Source organism: Muscardinus avellanarius, assembly GCF_963383645.1.
Source record: "Muscardinus avellanarius genome assembly, chromosome: X".
NCBI classification, from domain to species: Eukaryota; Metazoa; Chordata; class Mammalia; order Rodentia; family Gliridae; genus Muscardinus; species Muscardinus avellanarius.
The window spans coordinates 49,220,426-49,241,337 of NC_137792.1; the positions used below are offsets into that span (position 1 = coordinate 49,220,426).

Here is a 20,912-nt window from a genome sequence, read left to right on the forward strand (position 1 = left end):
ACTCTCTTGGGTGTAACTGGGGAGTGCTGAATAATAATAAGGGAGTAGTGTAAGTACCTGGGGATGCTAATTTTTTTTCTGTAAGAGTATTGGTAAGGCAATAAGTTTGGGAATCTATGGTAGAAATAGTGGTTTTTAAAAAAAAGGCCCGAGATTGTGGCATAGAAAAGCTCATCATGTTGAGTGAAAGATATTGAAAAGACTAAAACCATGCAAAAGAGAGATATTTAGGTAACTAGATACACTTCTTGGAGTTATGCAAGAATCCTTGATGAACTTGGTTAGTTGGATTTCCTTATAATTAAAAAGCTCCTCCTCAATTCCTTAGGTAATTGAATGGGTCACAGAACCAACCAATTCTTCCTCTCCCCTTCTGATCCTCTTGAACTAACACAAGCTAAGAGAAGAATGTGAATTAGCTTGAAAAAAAACCGCACAACCTGATGCACTGGAAGGACCTCAATTTAAGAGAAAATAACTCTACTATCTCCCAGAGAATGATAATGGTAACTGGTACCTGATACTCTTATTGAAAATCAGTTTACACCCTGCATGAGAGAGAGAGATGGTCCTGCCTCTAGAAGGACTGCCAGTAGCTGGGTATGGTGGTGCATGCTTTGTAATCCCTGTACCTGGGAGGCTGAGACAGGAGGATCATGGGTTCACAGCCACCCTCAGCTATTTAGTGAGTCCCTCTGCAACTTAGTTCGACCTTGTTTCAAAATAAAAAATTAAAAATAGGGCTGGGGATGTATCTTGGAGGTATAATGCTGGTGGGTTCCATCCTTAGTACCACAAAAAAGGACTGTTGGTATCAAATGTTACTATTGGTATGGATTATTAAGTTAGAAACAACAATTTTGCATATATATGAGAATATATATGACTAAAGCTATACTACCCCAAATTGAAAGTATAATAAGTTTAACACAAAGTATTTCTAAAATTCTGGCAAAAGACATTAATGCTTGAATAATGTATCCACTGCGGGTTACGACAAAGATATTTGAGCAAGATGATGGAATGTTGGTTGGCTCATTATCTGCCCACCCTTTTGGTGTAAAGAAATAGTCTAGATAGAGGGTTCTCTCTTGTTAGATGATATACTTCCCTTCCTGCTTCTTTTTTCTCGTTTCAACAGAAAATCCAAATGGAGAATGAGGGATGGCAATGAAAGATTCCTGAAGAAGAGGAAACAGTTATCTCAAGTAATTGGTCCAAGGCAGACCACTCTGATGCAAGTCTTCACTCAAAGACAGCCAGAGTGGCACATTATTGAAATAACAAAGTAACATATAAAGTACATAAATTCAAAATCTTGAAATTAAAATTAACTTTTTGAACCATTGCTATTGTTTAAGGTCCTAAAAATTATATTATTAAATATTATTGAATGAATATTTGATATTTTTTCATGAAATGGTTCTTGAGATCTCTTGTGGGGGGCTTGAAACTATCTGAAGAGGTCTATGTTGTCTTTAGAGCTACATGAAATCCTGTTGTAGGTTCTGATTACTGTCTGTTCTGAGAGAAAATTATGAAACAGATGCAATACAATCATATCATGCAAAAGATGAATCCACTTGCTGAATGAATTATGGAATAAACTTTTTTTTCACCAAGAACCTAGTATGAACCTATTACTGAAGGGCTTTTTTGAATGTAGATAATCTTTCTCCCAATTAGGGTAAATCAGAATAGATGATGAAACTACATTAGGTACCATTCCTGGGCATTCCACTACATACATTTTGTGTTAGCCAAACCTAGCTCTGGAAGTTGCTGAGCATCAGAGGAACCTTGGAAGGCCTACTGGGTAGGTAGCCAACTAAGGATAAATTTCTTACTATCTCTATATCCATCAGTTTTCAGCAGTGGTAGCAAAGAGGAAGAAACCAGGCTTGGCTCTTCATCACCACTTCCTAGTGGTAGCCTGCTCCATTTAACCCATAAAATCTTCCTAAGTCAGTGGCAAATTTGGTTCAGGCCATCCCCAGGAAACACTTCCTGGAGAAATTGAAATGAAGGGGCATTATTTGGAGACTGGTGATTCCCCCAGCCTTTCTTCTATCACGTGTTTCACCATACTTGTTCTGACCCAACTAGCAGATATTTCTTTTTTTATGTGTGTAGTACTGGGGGTGGAACCCAGGGGCTTGTCTATCTCCGGGCTATACTCCAAGACCTATTTTTTATATACTTTATTTGGAAACAGGGTCTCACTATGTTGCTGAGAGCCTCACTAAGTAGCCGAGTCTGGCTTTGAACCTGTGTGATCCTCCTGTCTCAGCCTCCCAAACTCTGGGATTACAAGCATGAGCCACCACGCCCGGCTCTAGCAGATGTTTCTAACACTGTTAATAAGGCTAATAATGGAGAGGTGAAAGGACTTTGCATTATAAAAGTCATAAAAATAAAAGTTTTCTAGATTCTCTGGTTATGGTTCTCATTAAAAACTTTTATTGGTGCATTACAATTTTATATAATAGTGAAATTCAAAGTGATACATTCATATATGCACATAACATTACAGGACCTGAACCTACTGTGCCTCTCAATGCCTTCATGGTACTAATGCTCTTGAGTCACAGGTTAAAATTGAGTTTCAGTAGTTCTGGTGTTTTAAGTCCATCACAGAAGAGATTGGACAGTTCTAGTAGAAGCCCTGGCCTCCATTTCCATGAGAAAATCACATCTTCTAGGTGCATGCTAACCCAAATGGCGAACAAAGCTAAACTTTTGGCCTTTTGCCATCATCATCATCATCATTCATGTAAGTGTGTATGTGTATACATATGTGCATGGTTAGATCATCTAAACATTGGAAACAGCATTGGGTTCATAACCAGGAGACACGCACACAACCCCCTTCTCTTCTCTTTATCTCAGTTTTCCCATTTATAAAATGAAGAGTATGAAAAAAACAAATTCTCTCAGGTTCTCATTAATGTGAAATAATACTTATCCATCTTCTTCCCTTAATGACATAAGGGTTGATCACAAGAGGGTAACTACCCTTAAAGTCACTGGATATTTCCCCATTCAACTCAGGGATTAATACCTTGTCTAATCTGATGTGGATACATGACCCTAAGCTTAGAGTAAAGGTGAGAGACACTGCCTCATCCTCTGTGAAGTGACGGCACATGGCTTTACAAGAGGGAAGATAAAGGGTCAACCATACCTGAGCTCCAGAAATGAGACTAAAGGTTTCTCCTTTGACAGAGAGGTAGGTACAATAGTATTCTAGGATTAGAAAAGTATAAGCTAATTTTGAGGGGAAAACAGAAACAGACCTTCCCCTATTGCTTTCTTCTGAACTTACATAGATACACTTTATTGTTGTGTACTTGACATGTTGGCTGGGATTATGCCAAGTTAATGGTATTCTTAACATCCAAATGAGTATTGGGTAAGAGTTATGAGATCTGTTTTCTGGCCTATCAACAGCACAAAGGCAATAAAACTATTTTTTACTTTTTGGAGTATATCCTAAATGTATTGGATATGCCCAACCTCTATGATGGCTGTATCATGTTGTATAGATACCTTGTATGAAATATTATAAGGAACCCATCTGTATCCTCTATACACTGGCAAACTTTAGTGGATTTTTGGATATGAACCATAGGACCAATATTTTTAAGAAAATATACCCATATAAAAGTTTAGCAATCCCAGATCAGATATTGATTACAGAGATCTGAATATAATGGGATCCCATATTCTAATTGGGGAACATAAAGGTCTTTGAGGAGGGACCAGAGATTGGTCCTTCTAGTAGCCCTTATGAAATAATAATGTATTAAGTTAATGAAGGGTACATATAAAGTTACTGAGGCTAATTCTCTGGGGCTGAACACACCTTAGTAAGTTGATAGATATTTAATAGCAATAAAAATAGAACTTAACATCCTTTTGTTACTCTATCAGGTCTGGGAGCCTGTGTTGGGGTAACTGTGGCCCACAAGGCATGAGGAATGGGAATTCTTTTCTGAAATTTCCTTCCTTCCTTCCTTCCTTTCTTCTTTCCTTCCTTCCTCCTTCCTTTCATCTATCCTTCTTTGCCAATTTAGTAATTGTGCTACCATGACATGGATATGAAAAGAACTATTAATTTTTCAAGGAAAGAAAGTAATGTGAAAGGGTGATAAATGAAGGGAATTGTTTGTTGGTTACATGGGTAGAGCGCTATAGTGGACCACAACATTATAGTCTGGAGGTGGGCTGTGGCACTCAAGAGTGGGATCCAGCATCAGGAGGGATGATTCTTCCATTTGGTCTTCCTCTTCAAGCTCAGGTGCCAAATGGTATTTCACAAGATCCAGCTCAGTCTCCATCAGAAGGGACTCCTTGCTCTTGCTGACAGCTCTCAGGCTGGTCGAAAAGAAAGAAAGAGAAACATGCTTAACCCAGAACTCATGGTTTGGGGGATATGACTGTATCTTTTAGTTAGAGGGGTGCTAGAGATTAGCAAATTTGAAGCAAACCCAGACCTTCTTTTGAAAAGATCAAGTTTCTTCCTTGAAACTCACAGTTTAGTGCAGGTCTGCAAGCAGTTCTGTGGCCATGTAGTACTAATATCATGAAACAAGAAATAGAAACTGTGGTGAAGGGATGAAGAAAGGAAGGAAGGAAAGAAAGAAAGAAGGAAGAAGTAAAGTCCTTGCTACACAGGCAGTTTATAATATTATAGGGGAAAGTCACTACAAATATTTATAATGAAGCATATATATCCCTTCTAATACTGCTCCAAGCTCCAGAAAATTTTAGAGAGCTGTGCAAGATTGAAAGTGCCATGCCACCTTAGTGTACCTTAGTTTCCTCATATGTTGGATGAGTACACAGGAAGAGAGTTGGAATAGATGGTCTTAGAACTCTTTCTGGCCTTAATATTCTATGGCTGAGAGTCAGGTGCCTATATACTGGTTCAAACTTGGTTTTATTTGGCTGTTTGACTTTAGAGAATTCCCTTTACCAATCTGGTCCACACTTTGTCTATACAATGATATGATGTACTGAATAGTTTTGAAAAATTCATTTGGCTCTGAAAATTCAAGAAACTATGTGCCCAGATTTTCCTTCATGAGGAATGAAATTCTATAGATGTCTTATTCAATGGGTTTACCATTTCCACTTGATAATGATGGTTGTCCTATTGATAGCCAAAATATATTGACCATTTACTATTTACTATGTACATATACTAAGTACTCTCTCTACTTTCTCTCATTTAATTCTCAGACAAGGCAAGTGCAACTACTATCCTCATTTAACACACTAGGAAACCAAATCCCAGAACCAAAAATTCAAACTGAGATATGCCTGTCTCCATGAAGAGTAAATGAAACATAACTCTGCTACTTTGTTTTATAGACACAAAAGTTCTCACCAATGACAGGGAGTGCCAAGAAGGATCTTCATGGAAACATAACTTGGGTTCCGACTGTTCAAAGGACCCAGCAGGGTTGATTAAGCTATCACCAATCTTGGAGCTACAATGTTCCTATGCAAAATTGCCCAGGTTTTTACCGATCATTTTCCATTTTCCTTGTGACATTTACTATTGCTCAGAATTAAGGAAATGAGCTACTTTCAATGTGAGAGACTATGACTAAATAACTATGGAAGATTACAATGAAATTGATTTTGACTTTTCACCCCTCACAATCACAAGGTTTGAAGCAAAATGTGATCAATGCTGATGAAGGATCTTTTGACTTCCAGCATGTTTTAGAAGTTGAATTTAGACAGGGTCTCAGGAAAAATGAAGTTATCTTCTTTCCTATTTGCCTTTTCTTAAGCAAACCTCACCCTGTTGAACCAACTTTGCCCCCACCCAATCTTTAAAAGGTTCTTGGTGCTGGGAACCAAGAATGGGATTTGAATCACTATTTCTAAACACAAAATTTTATAAACATTTCCCTTTTTTCTCTCTTAAATAAGTAATATCCATGGTAGCCAACACATGCAGAATAGATGCTACATGTCAAGGCTATGACTTACACATATCGCCTCAATGAACCCTTACAATCTCCCAAGGTAGGATCTCCATTGCTTATATGAGGGAAATGAGGCTAAGTGATCTGCCTAACTTTAAAAAGTGAATAACAAGCCACATGGGATTTGAAGCCAAGCAGACTAACTCTAATTTAATAAGACACTTTTACACAGCAACTTTGATTCAGATCTCAGTTTTTTATACACCATGTGTTTTATTCTACAAGTTGTTTTCATCCTTCCTTGAATCTCATTCAGTGCTATCTCCTGGAATTTTTCTAGTTACAAATATGCTTCAACAACCCTGCATTCTCATTGAGTAAGCTAGAATAGGTTTAAAAATGGCAGTAAAGGGGTTTCATGAAACTCTGAGGGGCATAGTATTCTGTACCAAGATAGATAATTGACATAGTGTAATTTTAAAATGTACCCTTCACCGGGTGTGGTGGTGCACGCTTGTAATCCCCGTGCTTGGGAGGCGGAGACAGGAGGATCGCGCAGGTTCGAAGCCAGCCGCACTGGCTTAAGAGACCCTGTTTCCAAATAAAAAAAATATAAAATAGGTCTGGAAGTGTAGCCCAGAGGTAGAAGGGCTTCCAGGAACCCCAGTACCACCAAAAAAAATGTACCCTTCATCTGACAGGTATAAGATGTCTTACATTCCACTATTACCACTTATAAGCACAAAAACATTTGTGGTTTAAGTCTTTAATCTCCTTGCTAAAGCAGGTGACTTTGACAGGACTATATATAGCAAGTGTCATTTTCTCTCCAAGTACAAAATAGATTTCAATATTTCAAGCCTTTTCCTGATGGTATCATCAAAGACCATGATTAAAGTGACCTACAGCCACTTCTTCTTCCTTTCCCCACTCTGGCAAAGCCTGTCTATTCCCTTTTACATCCAATATTCCTTGACCTAATTTCTATGCCCTTATCTATATATTTTTTCTAACCAGAATACCTTCTTTCTTCTATACATGCATCTAAATTCTAATCATCCACCTAGATAATATTAAGATATCACCTTTGCCATAAAGCCACATTCTACTATCCCAGTAGGCAGGTCCTCTACTCTGAGCTCTTAAGGATTATAGAGGGGAGGAGTCCAAACTACTTAGGTTCAATCCAAGCTCTGTCAGTGGGCAAGTTACTTAATCCCTCAGTGCCACAATTTCTCCATCAGTGGAACACACACCTAAGACATATGATTGTGATCATAAAATAAATGTTTACAGTCAGTGGTTGGAATGGCCTGGTACACTGTAAGTGTTTAAAAACTGTTACTGCAGTCCCTGAATACTATCCATTCTGCCATTTTGCTTGCCCTACCTTGTTTTTTTGTAGTATTTCATATTTTTCATATTTCCCCATCTTGACTGTAGAAAAGTACCAAGCAAACAAATACAACCTCATAATTTAAAACCACTTGTAGCCAGGTGTGGCGATGCACACCTCTAATACTAATACTTGTGAAGATGAGAAAGGAGAATTGCAAGTTTGTGATCAGCCTCATCATTTTTTTGTGATACTGGAGATGGAACCCAGGGGCATTCTATTTCCGAGCCACACCCCCAGCCCTATTTTTTTATTCTTTACTTTGAAACAGGGTCTCACTGAATTGTGAAGGGCCTCACTAAGTAGCTGAGGCTGGCCACAAACCATGATTCTCCTGTCTCAGCCTCCCAAATGCTAGGATTACAAGCATGTGCCACCTACCTGGCTCAGCCTCATCAATTTATAGTGAGACCCTCTGTAACTTAGTGAGACCCTATTTCAAAATTAAAAAAAAAATAAAAAAATTCGGGATGTATTTCAGAGGTAGAATTTTTCTGGATTCAATTCCAATACCACAAAACAAACAAAAATACTTTTATGTGTGTAATCTTATTTAATTTCATTTAAATTCCTAGGCCTGATAATCACTAGTGCCCCATCACCTAAAGAGGAAACTGAGATTCATAGTGGTAATTAACTCATTCTTGTGTGATTGCCAAAGTAATGTTCTAAGCAACACATACATGTGGAAGTCATAAGTTTCATGAGGTATCATCAGTGTATTGTAGAGGGTACAGTACTTACAGGACTGCCACTTTATTATATGACAACTTTGTGTTGTGTGGATTACAGAAAGTAACTATTTTCTTTTACAAAAACAGACAAAGCATCTTACCAGAACAGACAGCCTGCATGTTCTTGCTAAGGCTAGAACCCATATAACCATATATGGCTACCTAGGCCCATTGAAGTGAAACTGATTTGCTAGAACTGACAATAAGATTGTGTATGATGCTGAGCCTCTCTTAATTGAGAGGTGGGCTAAAAAGGTTAACATAGTTGAAGTCATAATTCGAGTTATAAGAATTCAGGAAAAAAATCCTACTCAGGCCTAGACTTGATTGAATAACTGGGGGGAAACCAAGGGTAACATAGGTATACATGTATTCCATTCTGAATCCAGTGACTCTTTGAACAGCTACTACCAGATAAATGTGATGAGTATAACAAAGAGCAAGGGCCAGTTACTGAGTATGTTATATATCACAAAAGACTTCCCTTGAGAAGATATAAATTATTCAGCCTGACTCTTGCAGATTCCAATGGAAATCTATTCCCCAGACATATATTCCAAATATAAATAATGGCAAATTTTGCTCTAAATTTTCTCAGGGATATAGCTGGAATTCCTAGATAAACAGCATTGCCAGCTTCTTCCCTAAACACAGATGCAAAAATTCTCAGCAAAATACTAAAAATTTGAAGTCAACATGACATGAAAAATATTATAGAGCATGATCAACTTTGTTTCATTACAGGGATTCAAGAATGGTTCAATATATGCAAATCAACAAATGAAATACATCACAAAAACAGGATGAATGATGAAAATCATATGAGCATCTTAATTTATTTAGAAAAATAATTAAAATTAAATACCCCTTCACAAAACCCTTGGATAAACCCAGCTTCACAGGATCATACCTCACCATAAAAAACCCACAGCCATTTTCATACTGAACTGGGAAAGGAGAAAGCATTTCCTCTAAGAACAGGAAAAAGACAAATGTGTCCACCCTCAAAATTGTTGGTCAATAGAATGTTAGAAATTTTAGCCAGAGCAATTAAATAGGAAAAAGAAAGAAAAGGCATACAGATAAGAAAGAATCAAGACAATTATCCCTGTTTACAGATAATATAATTTTCTATATAGACAAACCTAAAGACTCCACCAAGACTACAGAGAGCTTCTTTAAAAATGGTTCTGGGAAAAATGCATATTTACAGGCATATTGACCCCTGTCTCACACCCTGTATAAAAGTACACTCAAAATAGATCCAAGACTTTAATATCTAAATATTAGAAGAAAACTTTGGGTATGTTTTAAGATACTGGTAAGGCAATGTTTTTTCTGGGTAGGACACAAGAAAAAAACAGAAAAAAAGCAAAAATAGAAAAGTGGAATTAACATCAAAATAACAAACTTCTGCCAGTGTGTGGTGGCGCACGCTTGTAATCCCAGCATTTGGGAGGCTGAGACCCGAGGATTGTGGTTCACAGTCAGCCTCAGCTACTTAGTGAGGCCCTTTGCAACTCAGTGAGACCCCGTTTCAAAATAAAGAATAAAAAATTGGGCAGGGGGCGTAGCTCCGAGGTCAAATGCCCCTGGCTTCCATCCCCAGACCTGCAAAAAAAAAAAAAAAAAAAAAAAAAGAAACAAACAAAAAACAAAATAACAAACTTCTACACAGTAAAGGAAACAATGAAAAGAGACAATTTACAAAATGGGAGGAATTATTTGCCAGCTTTTCTTCTGATTTTTGGTAACTATTCAGAATGCTGAAAAGGAAAACCAGTTCAAATACTGCTGTGTCCATATATGAATGCTGTCTGATCTCACTAACATGTATGGGGAGAGGAGGGAAATCAGAGGAATGCGAAGGGAAACACAGCAATATCTATGTGCATGTGTGTATCACTTTGATCCCTACTATGATTTATAATTCCAATGCACAAATAAAATTATGTTAAAAAGAAAAACTCAGGCCAGGCATGGTGGCGCACACTTGTAATTCCCATGCTTGGGAGGTGGAGACAGGAGGATCGTGGAGGTGCGAAGCCAGTGTCGCTGGCTTAAGAGACCCTGTTTCCAAATAAAAATTTGGTAGAATACAAATTATATATCCACCACAAGAACAGTATGGATGTTCTTAAAGGAATAAATAAAGTGATCCATGTTATCCAGCTATCCCACTCCTGGGAATATATTGAAATTAAATCAGCATACAAAAGAGATACCCATATGTTCATATTAACTATGGTACTATTCATCATAACTAAGATATATAATCAGCCTGATGCCCATCAATAGATGAACAGATAAAGAAATATAGTATATATATATATATATATGTGTGTGTGTGTGTGTGTGTGTGTGTGTGTGTGTGTGTTATTGTACCATAAATAAAAATGAAATCTTGTAAATTGCAAGAAAATAGATTAATTTGGAGGACATCATGTTAAAATAAGCCAGACACAAAATTTTAGTAGATTGAAAAATCCTTAGTAACCTATCTGTAAGAAAGAGAGAACAGACCAAAATTTCTAGAATTAGAGATGAAAAGGAGATTTTGCCACAGATGATGTGGCAATCTAGAAAATTATTAGAAGCTCTTTTGAAAATTTATCCTCCAATAAGCTAGAAAATCTAGAAGAAATCGTACAAATTCCTACACACCTGCAACCTACCTAAATTGAACCAAAATGACAGAGAAAACCTAAACAGACCAGTAGGAATCAAAGAAAAATCCAGGTCCAGATGTATTTCCAGCTTAATTCTAAAAGGCCTGTATAAAAAACTAAGTTCAGTGTTTTTCAATCTATTCAATTAAATAGAAAAAAGGAATACTACCAAACTAATTCTATGGAGCCAACATCACCTTAATCCCAAATCAGTAAAAATATGAAAATATGAAATTACAGACTAATATCATTAATGAACATACATGCAAATTTCATAATTAAATACTAGCGATTCATATTCAAAACCACATCAAGAATACTGTAGGCTTCATGACCAAGTAGGCTTCATTCCAGGGATGCAAGGCTGGTTCAGTATCCACAAAACAATAAATGTAAACCAACACATTAATAGAACTAAGGACAAAATCACATGATAATCTCAATAGTTACAAAAAATTGACAGAATCCAACAAATACCCTTTCATGATAAGAAATGCTGAAGAAATTAGGGATAGAAGGAATCTATTTCTATATCATAAAGGTTATATATGATACACCCAAATCCATCAACATTATGAATGGGGAAAAACTGAGAGCATTTCTCATAAGATCAGGAACAAGTCGGGCATGGTAGCACATACTTGTAATCCCAGAAGTTGGGAGGCTGAGACAGGAGGATTTCAGGTTCAAGGACAGCCTCGACAACTTGGTAAGGCCCTTTACAATGTAGTGAATCCCTCTTTCAGAATAAGAAAAATTAAATAGGGCTGGGTTGTGGCTCAGAGGTAGAATGCACCTGGATTCAATCCCCAGCATTAAAATAATACATACATACATATGTACATACATCAGGAAGAACACAAGGATTCTGATAGTTACCACTCCTGTTCAATATAGTATTTGAAATGCTAGCCTCAGCAATAAGACAGGAGAATGGAATCAAAAGAATACACATAGGGAATGAAGAATTAAAATTTTTTGTTGCATGATGATATGATCCTTTACTTACAGAAATACAAAAACAAACAAACAAAAAACACTTCAATCAGAAGACTTCTAGATCTGATAAGCAGCTTCAGCAGAGTAGCCAGATACAAAATCAAATTATAAAAATCACTAGAATTCCTATACATGAGTCATAAATCCACTGAAAAAGAAATCCAGAAAACAATTCCATTAACCATAACCTCAAAAAGAATAAAATATTTAAGAATAAATTTAAACAATGAGGTAAAAGACTTCTACAATAAAAATGGTAAAACATTAAAGAAATAAAGAAGATCCTAGAATATGGAAAGACCTTGTTCTTGGATAGGCAGAATAAATATAATTAAAATGGCCATCCTACCAAAAGTGACCTAGACTTTAGGTTTCTTAAGGACACTGTGTCTTATTTTTACACCCCCCAGTATCTGGCACATATGAAATACACCTAGGGAATGAAGAATTAAAAAGATAAATATATAAACAAATGTTTGTGATAAGCAGATGCCTCTTCTTATCAATATCCTTAATCTTAAACCCCTATCTGGTTGATCTATTTTCTGAGGAGTATCAAATGGAATTGAATTATTTTAAAAATATAAATATGTTATATATAATGGTCAGAAAGTCTGCAGCTTCTGGAGACTATCTGTAAAGATGCTTTTATCACCATTTATATGTCACTTCTTGACTGCCTGTGGAAAATCACATCCTAGTCAATGTATCTTTATTCATATTGTGGGTTGTGCATCTCTCTCTCTCTGACTCAATATTCCCAAATATTATACTCACCTTAAGGCTGTGATCCCATGTGGCCAGGAGTGGGTTTCCAGGCACTTCTGGCTTTTGATCTCATCCAAGTTTAGAACAGTTGCATAGTCTCCTTCATTGTCCTGGACAGGATAAGGATATATGTATTAGTATCCTGTCTGACCCACAGAATCAGACATCTGAGATGTTGTTGAAGGCTGTATGGATTCAGTTTACTCTTCTTACATTTGGTAATGTAGGGTCACCCCTATTCTAAAGGGTTATCTCTAAATATAATCATCCAGTTAGGAACTATTTCCTAGCTTTCCTTGAACCTATATTTGACTTTGTGATCATATTCTGCAGACCAGAATATGGGAGTAAGTGATGTGTATAATTTCACTATTACTTCCTATAAAGAAAATAGTGGCCCTTTACTACAATCCTTCTTTTTTTAGGATTATATGCAAATATACTAGTGAGTCAATATCAACCATGCTGATAAGAACGAATTCCTTGGCCCTAAGGCATGGTGGAGTAACAGTGCAAAATAAAATAGAGTTCCTGAATAACCTCCAAGAAATGAATCATTTTCCAGTATGGAGTAGCCCTATTCCTTTAGAATATTGTGTGATAAAGAAACATCTATCTTTTTTGAGCCTCTTTATTTTAGAGGACTTTTTCATTAGAGTAGCTTAGCCAGTATTCTAATTGGGCTCCTCTATGAGTGAAAACTCAATACGGAGTCTCAAGGAGAGACTGTGATTCTATTTCAGGGTTTGTCACATTGATAAGTGACTTCAAGAAAGACTATGAACTTATTTGGGCCTCAGGGGCTACTTGTTTTGACTTTATCATTAGATTATTAAATATAAATGAAAAAAATTTCATGTGTGATATAAATATTCTCATCACACCAAACTTATCTGCCCAGATCAGAGTTAAATGATCCATTTAATAAAGATTAAAACTATTGACCTAAAATCTATAAATCCATTCTGATAAATATTTATTAGAAGCACTACAGTATAATTGGAGTCAATGTTATACTGGTAAATATTTAACAACCAGTTTCCTAAAACAAATAAATGACTTAATGTGTACTATTTCCCAATTTTTGTGAATATAAATATTCCAACTATAAACAATGTCAAGCTTCTTATATGCTGCCACTAAACACAGACTTAGAAAAAAGTCACAAAGTATATAAAGATTATAAATATTTATGTCCTTAATGCTGGCATACCAAATTTCATAAAACAGTTACTCTACATAAAGGGACAGATAAGTCACAATATATAATAGCAGGTGCCACTCTCACTAATAGGTCATCCAGACAGAAAGTCAGCAAAAATATTAAAGTTGAATTATTCTTTACATCAAATGAAATTAATATACATCTGTAGAATATTTCATACAACAAAAGCTGAATATACTTTCTTTACAGCAGCTCATTGAAATTCCTACAATAATAGATCATATATTAGGTTACAAAACAAGTCTTAGAAAATACAAAACAAGTGAAATAATTCTTGCATCTTACTTTATATTCTTGCATCTTATATTGTAATGGAAGAAAATTAGAAAACAACATTAGAAAATTAGAAAGCAAAATTACAGAAACTATACAAATGATGATTTAATGAGATAGTACTGAATGATGAGTGTATCACTGAAGAAACCAGGGAATAATATTAAAATTAATACAACATACAAGAATCTATGTGATATAGTAAAGGCAGTTCAAAGAGGGAAGTTTAAGAGCTATAAGTACCTTTGTAAAAGTCAGAAAAATTCTCAAATATTTAAATTGACATTTCCTGCCGCTGCCCCACGACGCCCCTTTACAGCAGGAAGTCGCTAAGAGCGGTCATCGCCCCGTTTCCCTAACGGCAGTTAGGGTTTCCTATTCGGAAGGGGGGATTGAGGAGATAGAAAGGAAATAGGCAGATAGGGAAAAGGCCTTGGTAGAAAAAAGCTAAGTTCCTGAGTTCCCTGAGGGGCAACAAATGCCTGAAACTCCAAAGGCTCAGGAGATAAGAAGGCCAGAGCTTCACAAAGCCATCCTGAGTTTCCTAATCAACAAACCCACCCAGCAAGTCTGGCATTCCTGAAAGGAGACCCTTCAAAGGACTTGCAAATGTCCTATGCAAATTCTCCTTGGAGTCACCCTAACCACAAACGGACTTGCAAGCGGTCAGGCATTGGCCAGTCAGATGGCAAAAGGGGGTCACTTTCCCACTCGGGACCCCCTCCCCTTTTGGGGAGCTGTTCTCTCTCTCGCAGGTCGTGTTGGCCCTGAGAGAAGGCAGAGTGCATCTGAGGGCACGTGGCTCGGGAAACTCTCGAGTAGTGACCTGAAGGCCTCTGCTGGACATCATGGCTGACCAGGCCCCTAGGGGTGACCTGTACCTCTTTTCTGGCAGATCGCGTGGACTCTGGGAGAAAGTAGTTTGCAACTGATGGGCACTTGGCTCGGGCGACACTCGGGTAGTGACCCTGAAGGCAGCTACTGGACCCCGGAGTTCCGACCGCCCCTATGGGGTGTTCGGCCACTTTTCTCTATTCCCTTCTGGCAGATCCCGTGGACTCTGGAAAAAAGCGGCCTGCACCTGAAGGCAATTCGGCTTGGGCTACTCTCAAGTATTGTCCTGAAGGCAGCTGCTGGACCCAGAGTTCCAGACCCTTTGGGGGTGTTCAGCCACCCTTGCCCCATTCCCTGCTGCTTCCAATAAACCTTTTACTCCCCTTAAAAAAAAAAAATTGACATTTCATCTCAAAGTCTTACAAAAAAAAAATTCCAAAACAGTGCTCTTACTTTCAATTGGGGGATACCAATGAGGTGAATTTCAAGACCCAATATAGTATTGTGTCTTGCTTTTCACCCAACTTGCCAGTGTATGCCTTTTCATTGTAGGATTAAGACAATTTATATCTGGATCTTTGTAGAGAGGTGTGTGTTTCTGTTATTTTTATATGTCTAATTTGTTCTTAATTCTCATTTGCTTATCTAACTCTACCAATGATATTTCCCCCTTGCTTTATGCTTAGCTTTATCTTCTTCTGTGTATAGGATTTCTTTGAGTATATTCTGCAATGCTGGCTTTACTATCAGGCAAAAACACAAAATAAGCACAAAAGAGACTCAGATACTGCATAACAAGTGAACATCAGAGGAGAGGTTCTCAGCACTACCCAGAGGATTTTGTAAAAGTGGAGGAGAGGAGCCAGTTTAAAAAAGTATTTCATTGCTTTAAGCTTTTTGTCTCACAAATGAAATCAACAGTTTTCCTTTTTTTGTTGCTTTGCTTATGTGTGTGTGTGTGGGTGTGTGTGCATATATGTGAGTATGTGTGCATGTGTGTTTCCAAGACACAATGGACACCTTATGCTTCCCAATGGTTCAATTGGTACCCATGCTGCAAGTCAATCTTGGATCAGGAGTGAGACTGTGACAAGGACTTATGAGAAATTCTGATTGGCCACAGGAGGCACAGCTGCAGGTCTGCATGTTTGCATATCATAGAAATAAATGAAATAGAAAACAAAAAAATTCAGAGAATCAACAAAACAAAAGCTGGTTCTTTGAAAAGATTAATAAGATTGACAAACCCTTGACCAACTTAAACAAAAGAAAGAGAGAATTAACTCAAATTATTAAAATTAGAAATGAAAAAGGAGAATCACCACAGACAGTGGGGAAATTCAAAGGATTATCAGAAAGTATTATGAAAATTTATACTCCAATAGACTGGAAAACATGGAATAAATCAATAGATTTCTAACCACATATAACCTACCTAAACTGAACCAAGAGGATATAGCAAGCCTAAAACAACCAATAGTAAGCAAAGATATAGAAACAGCAATAACAAGCCAATATCATATTGAATGGGAAAAAACTGCAAGAATTTCCTCTAAAATCAGGAACAAGACAAGGATACCCACTATCACCACTTCTTTTCAATATAGTCCTCAAGACTCTTGTCACAGCAAAGAGACAAGAGAAGGAAATCAAAGAATTCAAATAGGAAGAGAGGAATTAAAACTATCCTTATTTGCAGATGAGAGGATCCTTTATCTGGAGGAACCAAAGAAATCAACCAAAATTCTATCGGAGTTGATTAACCAATTCAGCAAAGTTGTAGGATATAAAATCAATCTAAAGAAATCAGTGTTTTTTCTTTATGCCAACAATGAATCCACAACAAAAGAAATAAAGAAAATTCCATTCACTATAACCTCAAAACTAATAAAATACATAAGAATAAACCTAACCAAAGACCTCTACAATGAAAACTATAAAATGTGAAAGAAAGAAATGGAAGACGACCTTGGAAAATGGAAAGATCTCCCTTGCTCATGGATAGGCAGAATAAATATCATCAAAATGGCCATACTGCCAAAAGTGATCTATAGATTCAATGCAATTCCTATTAAAATACCAACAACATTCTTCATAAACCTAGAAAAGTCAATCATAAATTTTATATGGAGAAAGAAAAGATCCAGAATAGCCAAAGCAATCCTCAGCAATAAAAACCAGGCAGGATGCATCACAATCCCTGACTTCAAGTTATACTATAGAGCAATAGTATTAAAAACAGCATGTTATTGGTACTTCAACAGGCGTACTGACCAGTGACACAAAATAGAAGATATAGAAACAAACCCACACACCTATAGTCAATTGATCTTTGACAAAGGGGTCAAACTCATACGCTGGAGAAAAGACAGCCTTTTCAACAAATGGTGTTGGGAGAACTGGCTATCCATTTGTAGAAGATGGAACTAAATCCTTACCTCTCACCGTGCACAGGAATCAACTCGAGATGGATCAAAGACTTACAAATTAGACCTGAGACTGTGAAGTTATAAGAGGAGGGCATAGGCTCAACACTCCAACATATAGGCAAAGGCAGTAACTTTCTCAAAAGCACAGGAAATTAAAGCAAAAATTAACAAGTGGAATGGCATCAAACTAAAAAGTTTCTTTTCATCAACGGAAACCACCAAGAACCTAAAGAGAAAGCCTATAGAATGGGAGAAGATCTTTACCAGCCACCACTCTGATAGAGGGCTGATATGCAGAATATACAAAGAGCTCAAAAGAAGCTACACTAGCAAAACAAATAATCCAATCAAGAAATGCGCAACTAGCCAGGCGTGGTGGTGCACGCTTATAATCCCCACGAAGCGGAGACAGAAGGATCGCGCAGGTTCGAAGCCAGCTGTGCTGGCTTAAGAGACCCTGTTTCCAAAAATAAAAAAAAGTATAAAAAAGGTCTGGGAGTGTATCCCAGAGGTAGAAGGGCTTTCAGGAAACCCAGTACCACCAAAAAAAAAAAAAGAAAAGAAATGGACAACTAAACTGAATAGACACTTCACAAAAGAGGAGATACAAATGGCCAATAGATAAATGAAAAGATGTTCAACATCATTAGCCATCAGGGATATGCAAATCAAAACTACACTGAGATTCCATCTAACCCCAATCAGAGTGGCAAGCATAAAGAAATCAAACAACAACAAATGCTGTCGAGGATATGGGTAAAGAGGAACTCTTTTACACTGTTGGTGGGAGTGCAAACTAGTTCAGCCGCTATGGAGATCAGTGTGGAGATTCCTTAGAAAACTGAGAATAGATTCACTATATGACCTGGCTATACCACTCCTGGGTATTTGTCCAAAGGGGCTGAAATCAGAGCACTACAGTAACATATGCATACCCATGTTCATAGCAGCACAATTTGTAATAGCCAAAATATGGAACCAACCTAGGTCTCTATCAACAGATGAATGGATTGCAAAATTATGGGAAATACACGCAATAGAATTCTACTCAGCTATAAAGAAGAACAAAATAATGTCATTTGCAAGAAGATGGAAAGACCTGGAGAACATTATGTTAAGTGAGATCAGCCAGGCATAGAAAGAGAAGGGACATAAGTTCTAATATGCCCAAACTAGGGAGTATTGGGAATACCAGAGGGACTCCAGATAATGGAGGGGAAACCTCAACAAAGCTAAAATGGAAGGATAGGAGAGGAAGAAGGCTGAGGTTGATTATGGAGGAGCTACATCGGAATATGTGTAAAATTATGAATGTAGCATGGTTAACCTGGACACTCATTGTTGGGAGGGGGGGAGGAAAAGCGTGGGGGGGAGAGGGCACCAAGCACAGTCTGAATGTATGCCATTTTTAATATGTTCCAAATAATAAAAATAAAAATAAATTAAAAAAGAAAAAAGAAAGCATAGGGCACTTTTTTGGAATGAGCAGCGTAAACTCTGTAACAAGGAGCAAAGCTAGTATGCCATGGAAGTAACATGGACCCCTTCTACTGGGCATATATACCACATTTTCATTACCATTCATTTATTGATGGACACCTAACTTGATTCCCTAATTTGGCTATTGTGAATTGTGCTGCTTAAACATGGGTATGTATGTATCACTATAGTATTCTAATTTTAATACTTTTGGAAAAATACTGAGTAGTGGTAATACCTGGTTCATATGATGGTTTCATTTCTAGTTTTTGAGGATCCTCCATAACTGATTTTCATAGTGGTTGTACTAAGAGTCTCACCAAAAGTATACGAGTATTCTTATTTCCCCACATCCTCACTAGCATTTATTATTGTTTGTATTCTTGATGACTCAATCTAACTGGGGTTAGATAAAATCTCAGTGTAGTTTTGATGCACTTACCTGATTGCCATTAATGTTGGACTTTTTTTCATATATTTATTGGCTCTTTATATTTCTTCTTTTGAGAAATTCATATTCAGTTTAATTTCCCATTTATTTATTGGGTTATTTGGAGTTTTTTGGGTATGAATATCATAATGAAATCTTCTATTATGTATATTTATAATTCGACAATAAAAATTGAAAATGAAAACACAAAAAATAACTCTTAGTTTTGTTGATGTTTGTATTATTTTCATGCTACTTTTTTAATCTTTACAGTTTTGATTTATCTAGAAATAATTTTAATTACTTTATTTTATTGATATACTATAGTCTCACATCATAGTGTGGATCATATTGACAATGGCATATATTCACACAGTACTTGGTACCCTCCTCCTCCCACTTCTACTTTTCCCTTCCTCCCAATACTGAGTGTCCAGGTTAACAAGGTTATATTCACATATACATACATATTTGAATGTAGTTATTCTATTAATTAACCTCATCCTTCTTCTTCCCCTACCCCTCCTTTCTGGCTTTGCTGAGGTCTCTCCTCTATTATGTGGAGTCCCTCTGGTATTCCTAATACTCCCTAGGTTGAAAATATTAGAGAAAACATATGTCCCTTCTCTTTCTGTGCTTGGCTAATCTCAATCAACATAATGTTCGGGTCTTTCCATCTTTTTGTGAATGACATGATTTTGTTCTTCCTTATAAAAGTTTATTAAAATAGTAGTATAGGTTTTCCTTTCAAAAGCATTTTGTGACATTATAAGGTAAATTTTATAAAATATGTGGCAATTTTTGATATAGTTACATTATACATATTCATTATATTCTTTGCCAGCAATCCAATATGATAGGTCTCCATTTAGGGCTGAATTAAATTTATAATTAACCATCCTATACCCTAAACATGTATAAAACTCTAAAAAATACAAATGGATTAATGATGTAAATAAATAATTTTGCTTTAGCAATTTAAAATTCAGATCTGAAAGAAATTCAGTAGTGTGGTGGTATCCTAGCATATGTGAGACACTTGGTTTCATTATTATCACAGCCAAAATCAAATCAATAAAAATTCATATTTAAGTTGTATTTTTGTAATTCCAAGAGGAATTTTATACAACAAAATCATTTTCCTTCTCTTTTTTATTTACATCATTCCATTTGGTGGTACTCCAGCAGGCCCTAGATTTAGAATCTGCTTCAAAAATATTTTTCAAAATTAGACAGTATGTGTTTCCCATCTATGTATGTGTACAAAACAGTAATTTAAAGTCAAATCTTCTGAATAACCATCTTTTTCTGAGCAGTTTCAGACTGTTACATATCACTCATTTTTTAAACCACATAATATAACTGTTCTTCATCACAGTGTATAAGATACTATGAAGACCATTATTATAGCAGCAAATTTTGTAAATTCATAAAGATCTCTCAGCATGTAAGGCATTAGTAAAACACCTTCTGCTACTTTTCTGGCAAATTTGTGTTGACCATGAGCTAAGAGCTTTCCTCTGATTCTATAATTAATTTTACTCTTGTGTTCAGGCCAACCATGTTCCTGACATGCCGAACAGTATAACTGCCATCCTTATCCTTAAACAACTGCTTTCTCTGTACATTGGTGGAATACTCCTTAGATAGGTAAGGTCTATTTTGCAGTGCAATACTCTAGGATATGTTGAATTACTCTATAGCTCTATGGATGAGTTAAATGCATAAATATTC

The 20,912-nt window shown here is 36.6% G+C and overlaps 1 protein-coding gene across 1 annotated transcript in view; it reads right to left on the bottom strand.

Moving 5' to 3' along the window:
- Positions 1-4,175: 4,175 nt before the first annotated feature.
- Positions 4,176-20,912, bottom strand: part of LOC308278889 (vascular endothelial growth factor receptor kdr-like) — a gene marked incomplete at both ends in the record, with an annotated part of 257,546 nt that continues 240,809 nt past the window's right edge. Inside the window, 2 exons of the mRNA XM_080718883.1 lie at positions 4,176-4,377; positions 12,518-12,618. Of these exons, the coding sequence (XP_080575009.1) occupies positions 4,176-4,377; positions 12,518-12,618 (303 nt within the window). The remainder of the gene's footprint in view (positions 4,378-12,517; positions 12,619-20,912) is intronic.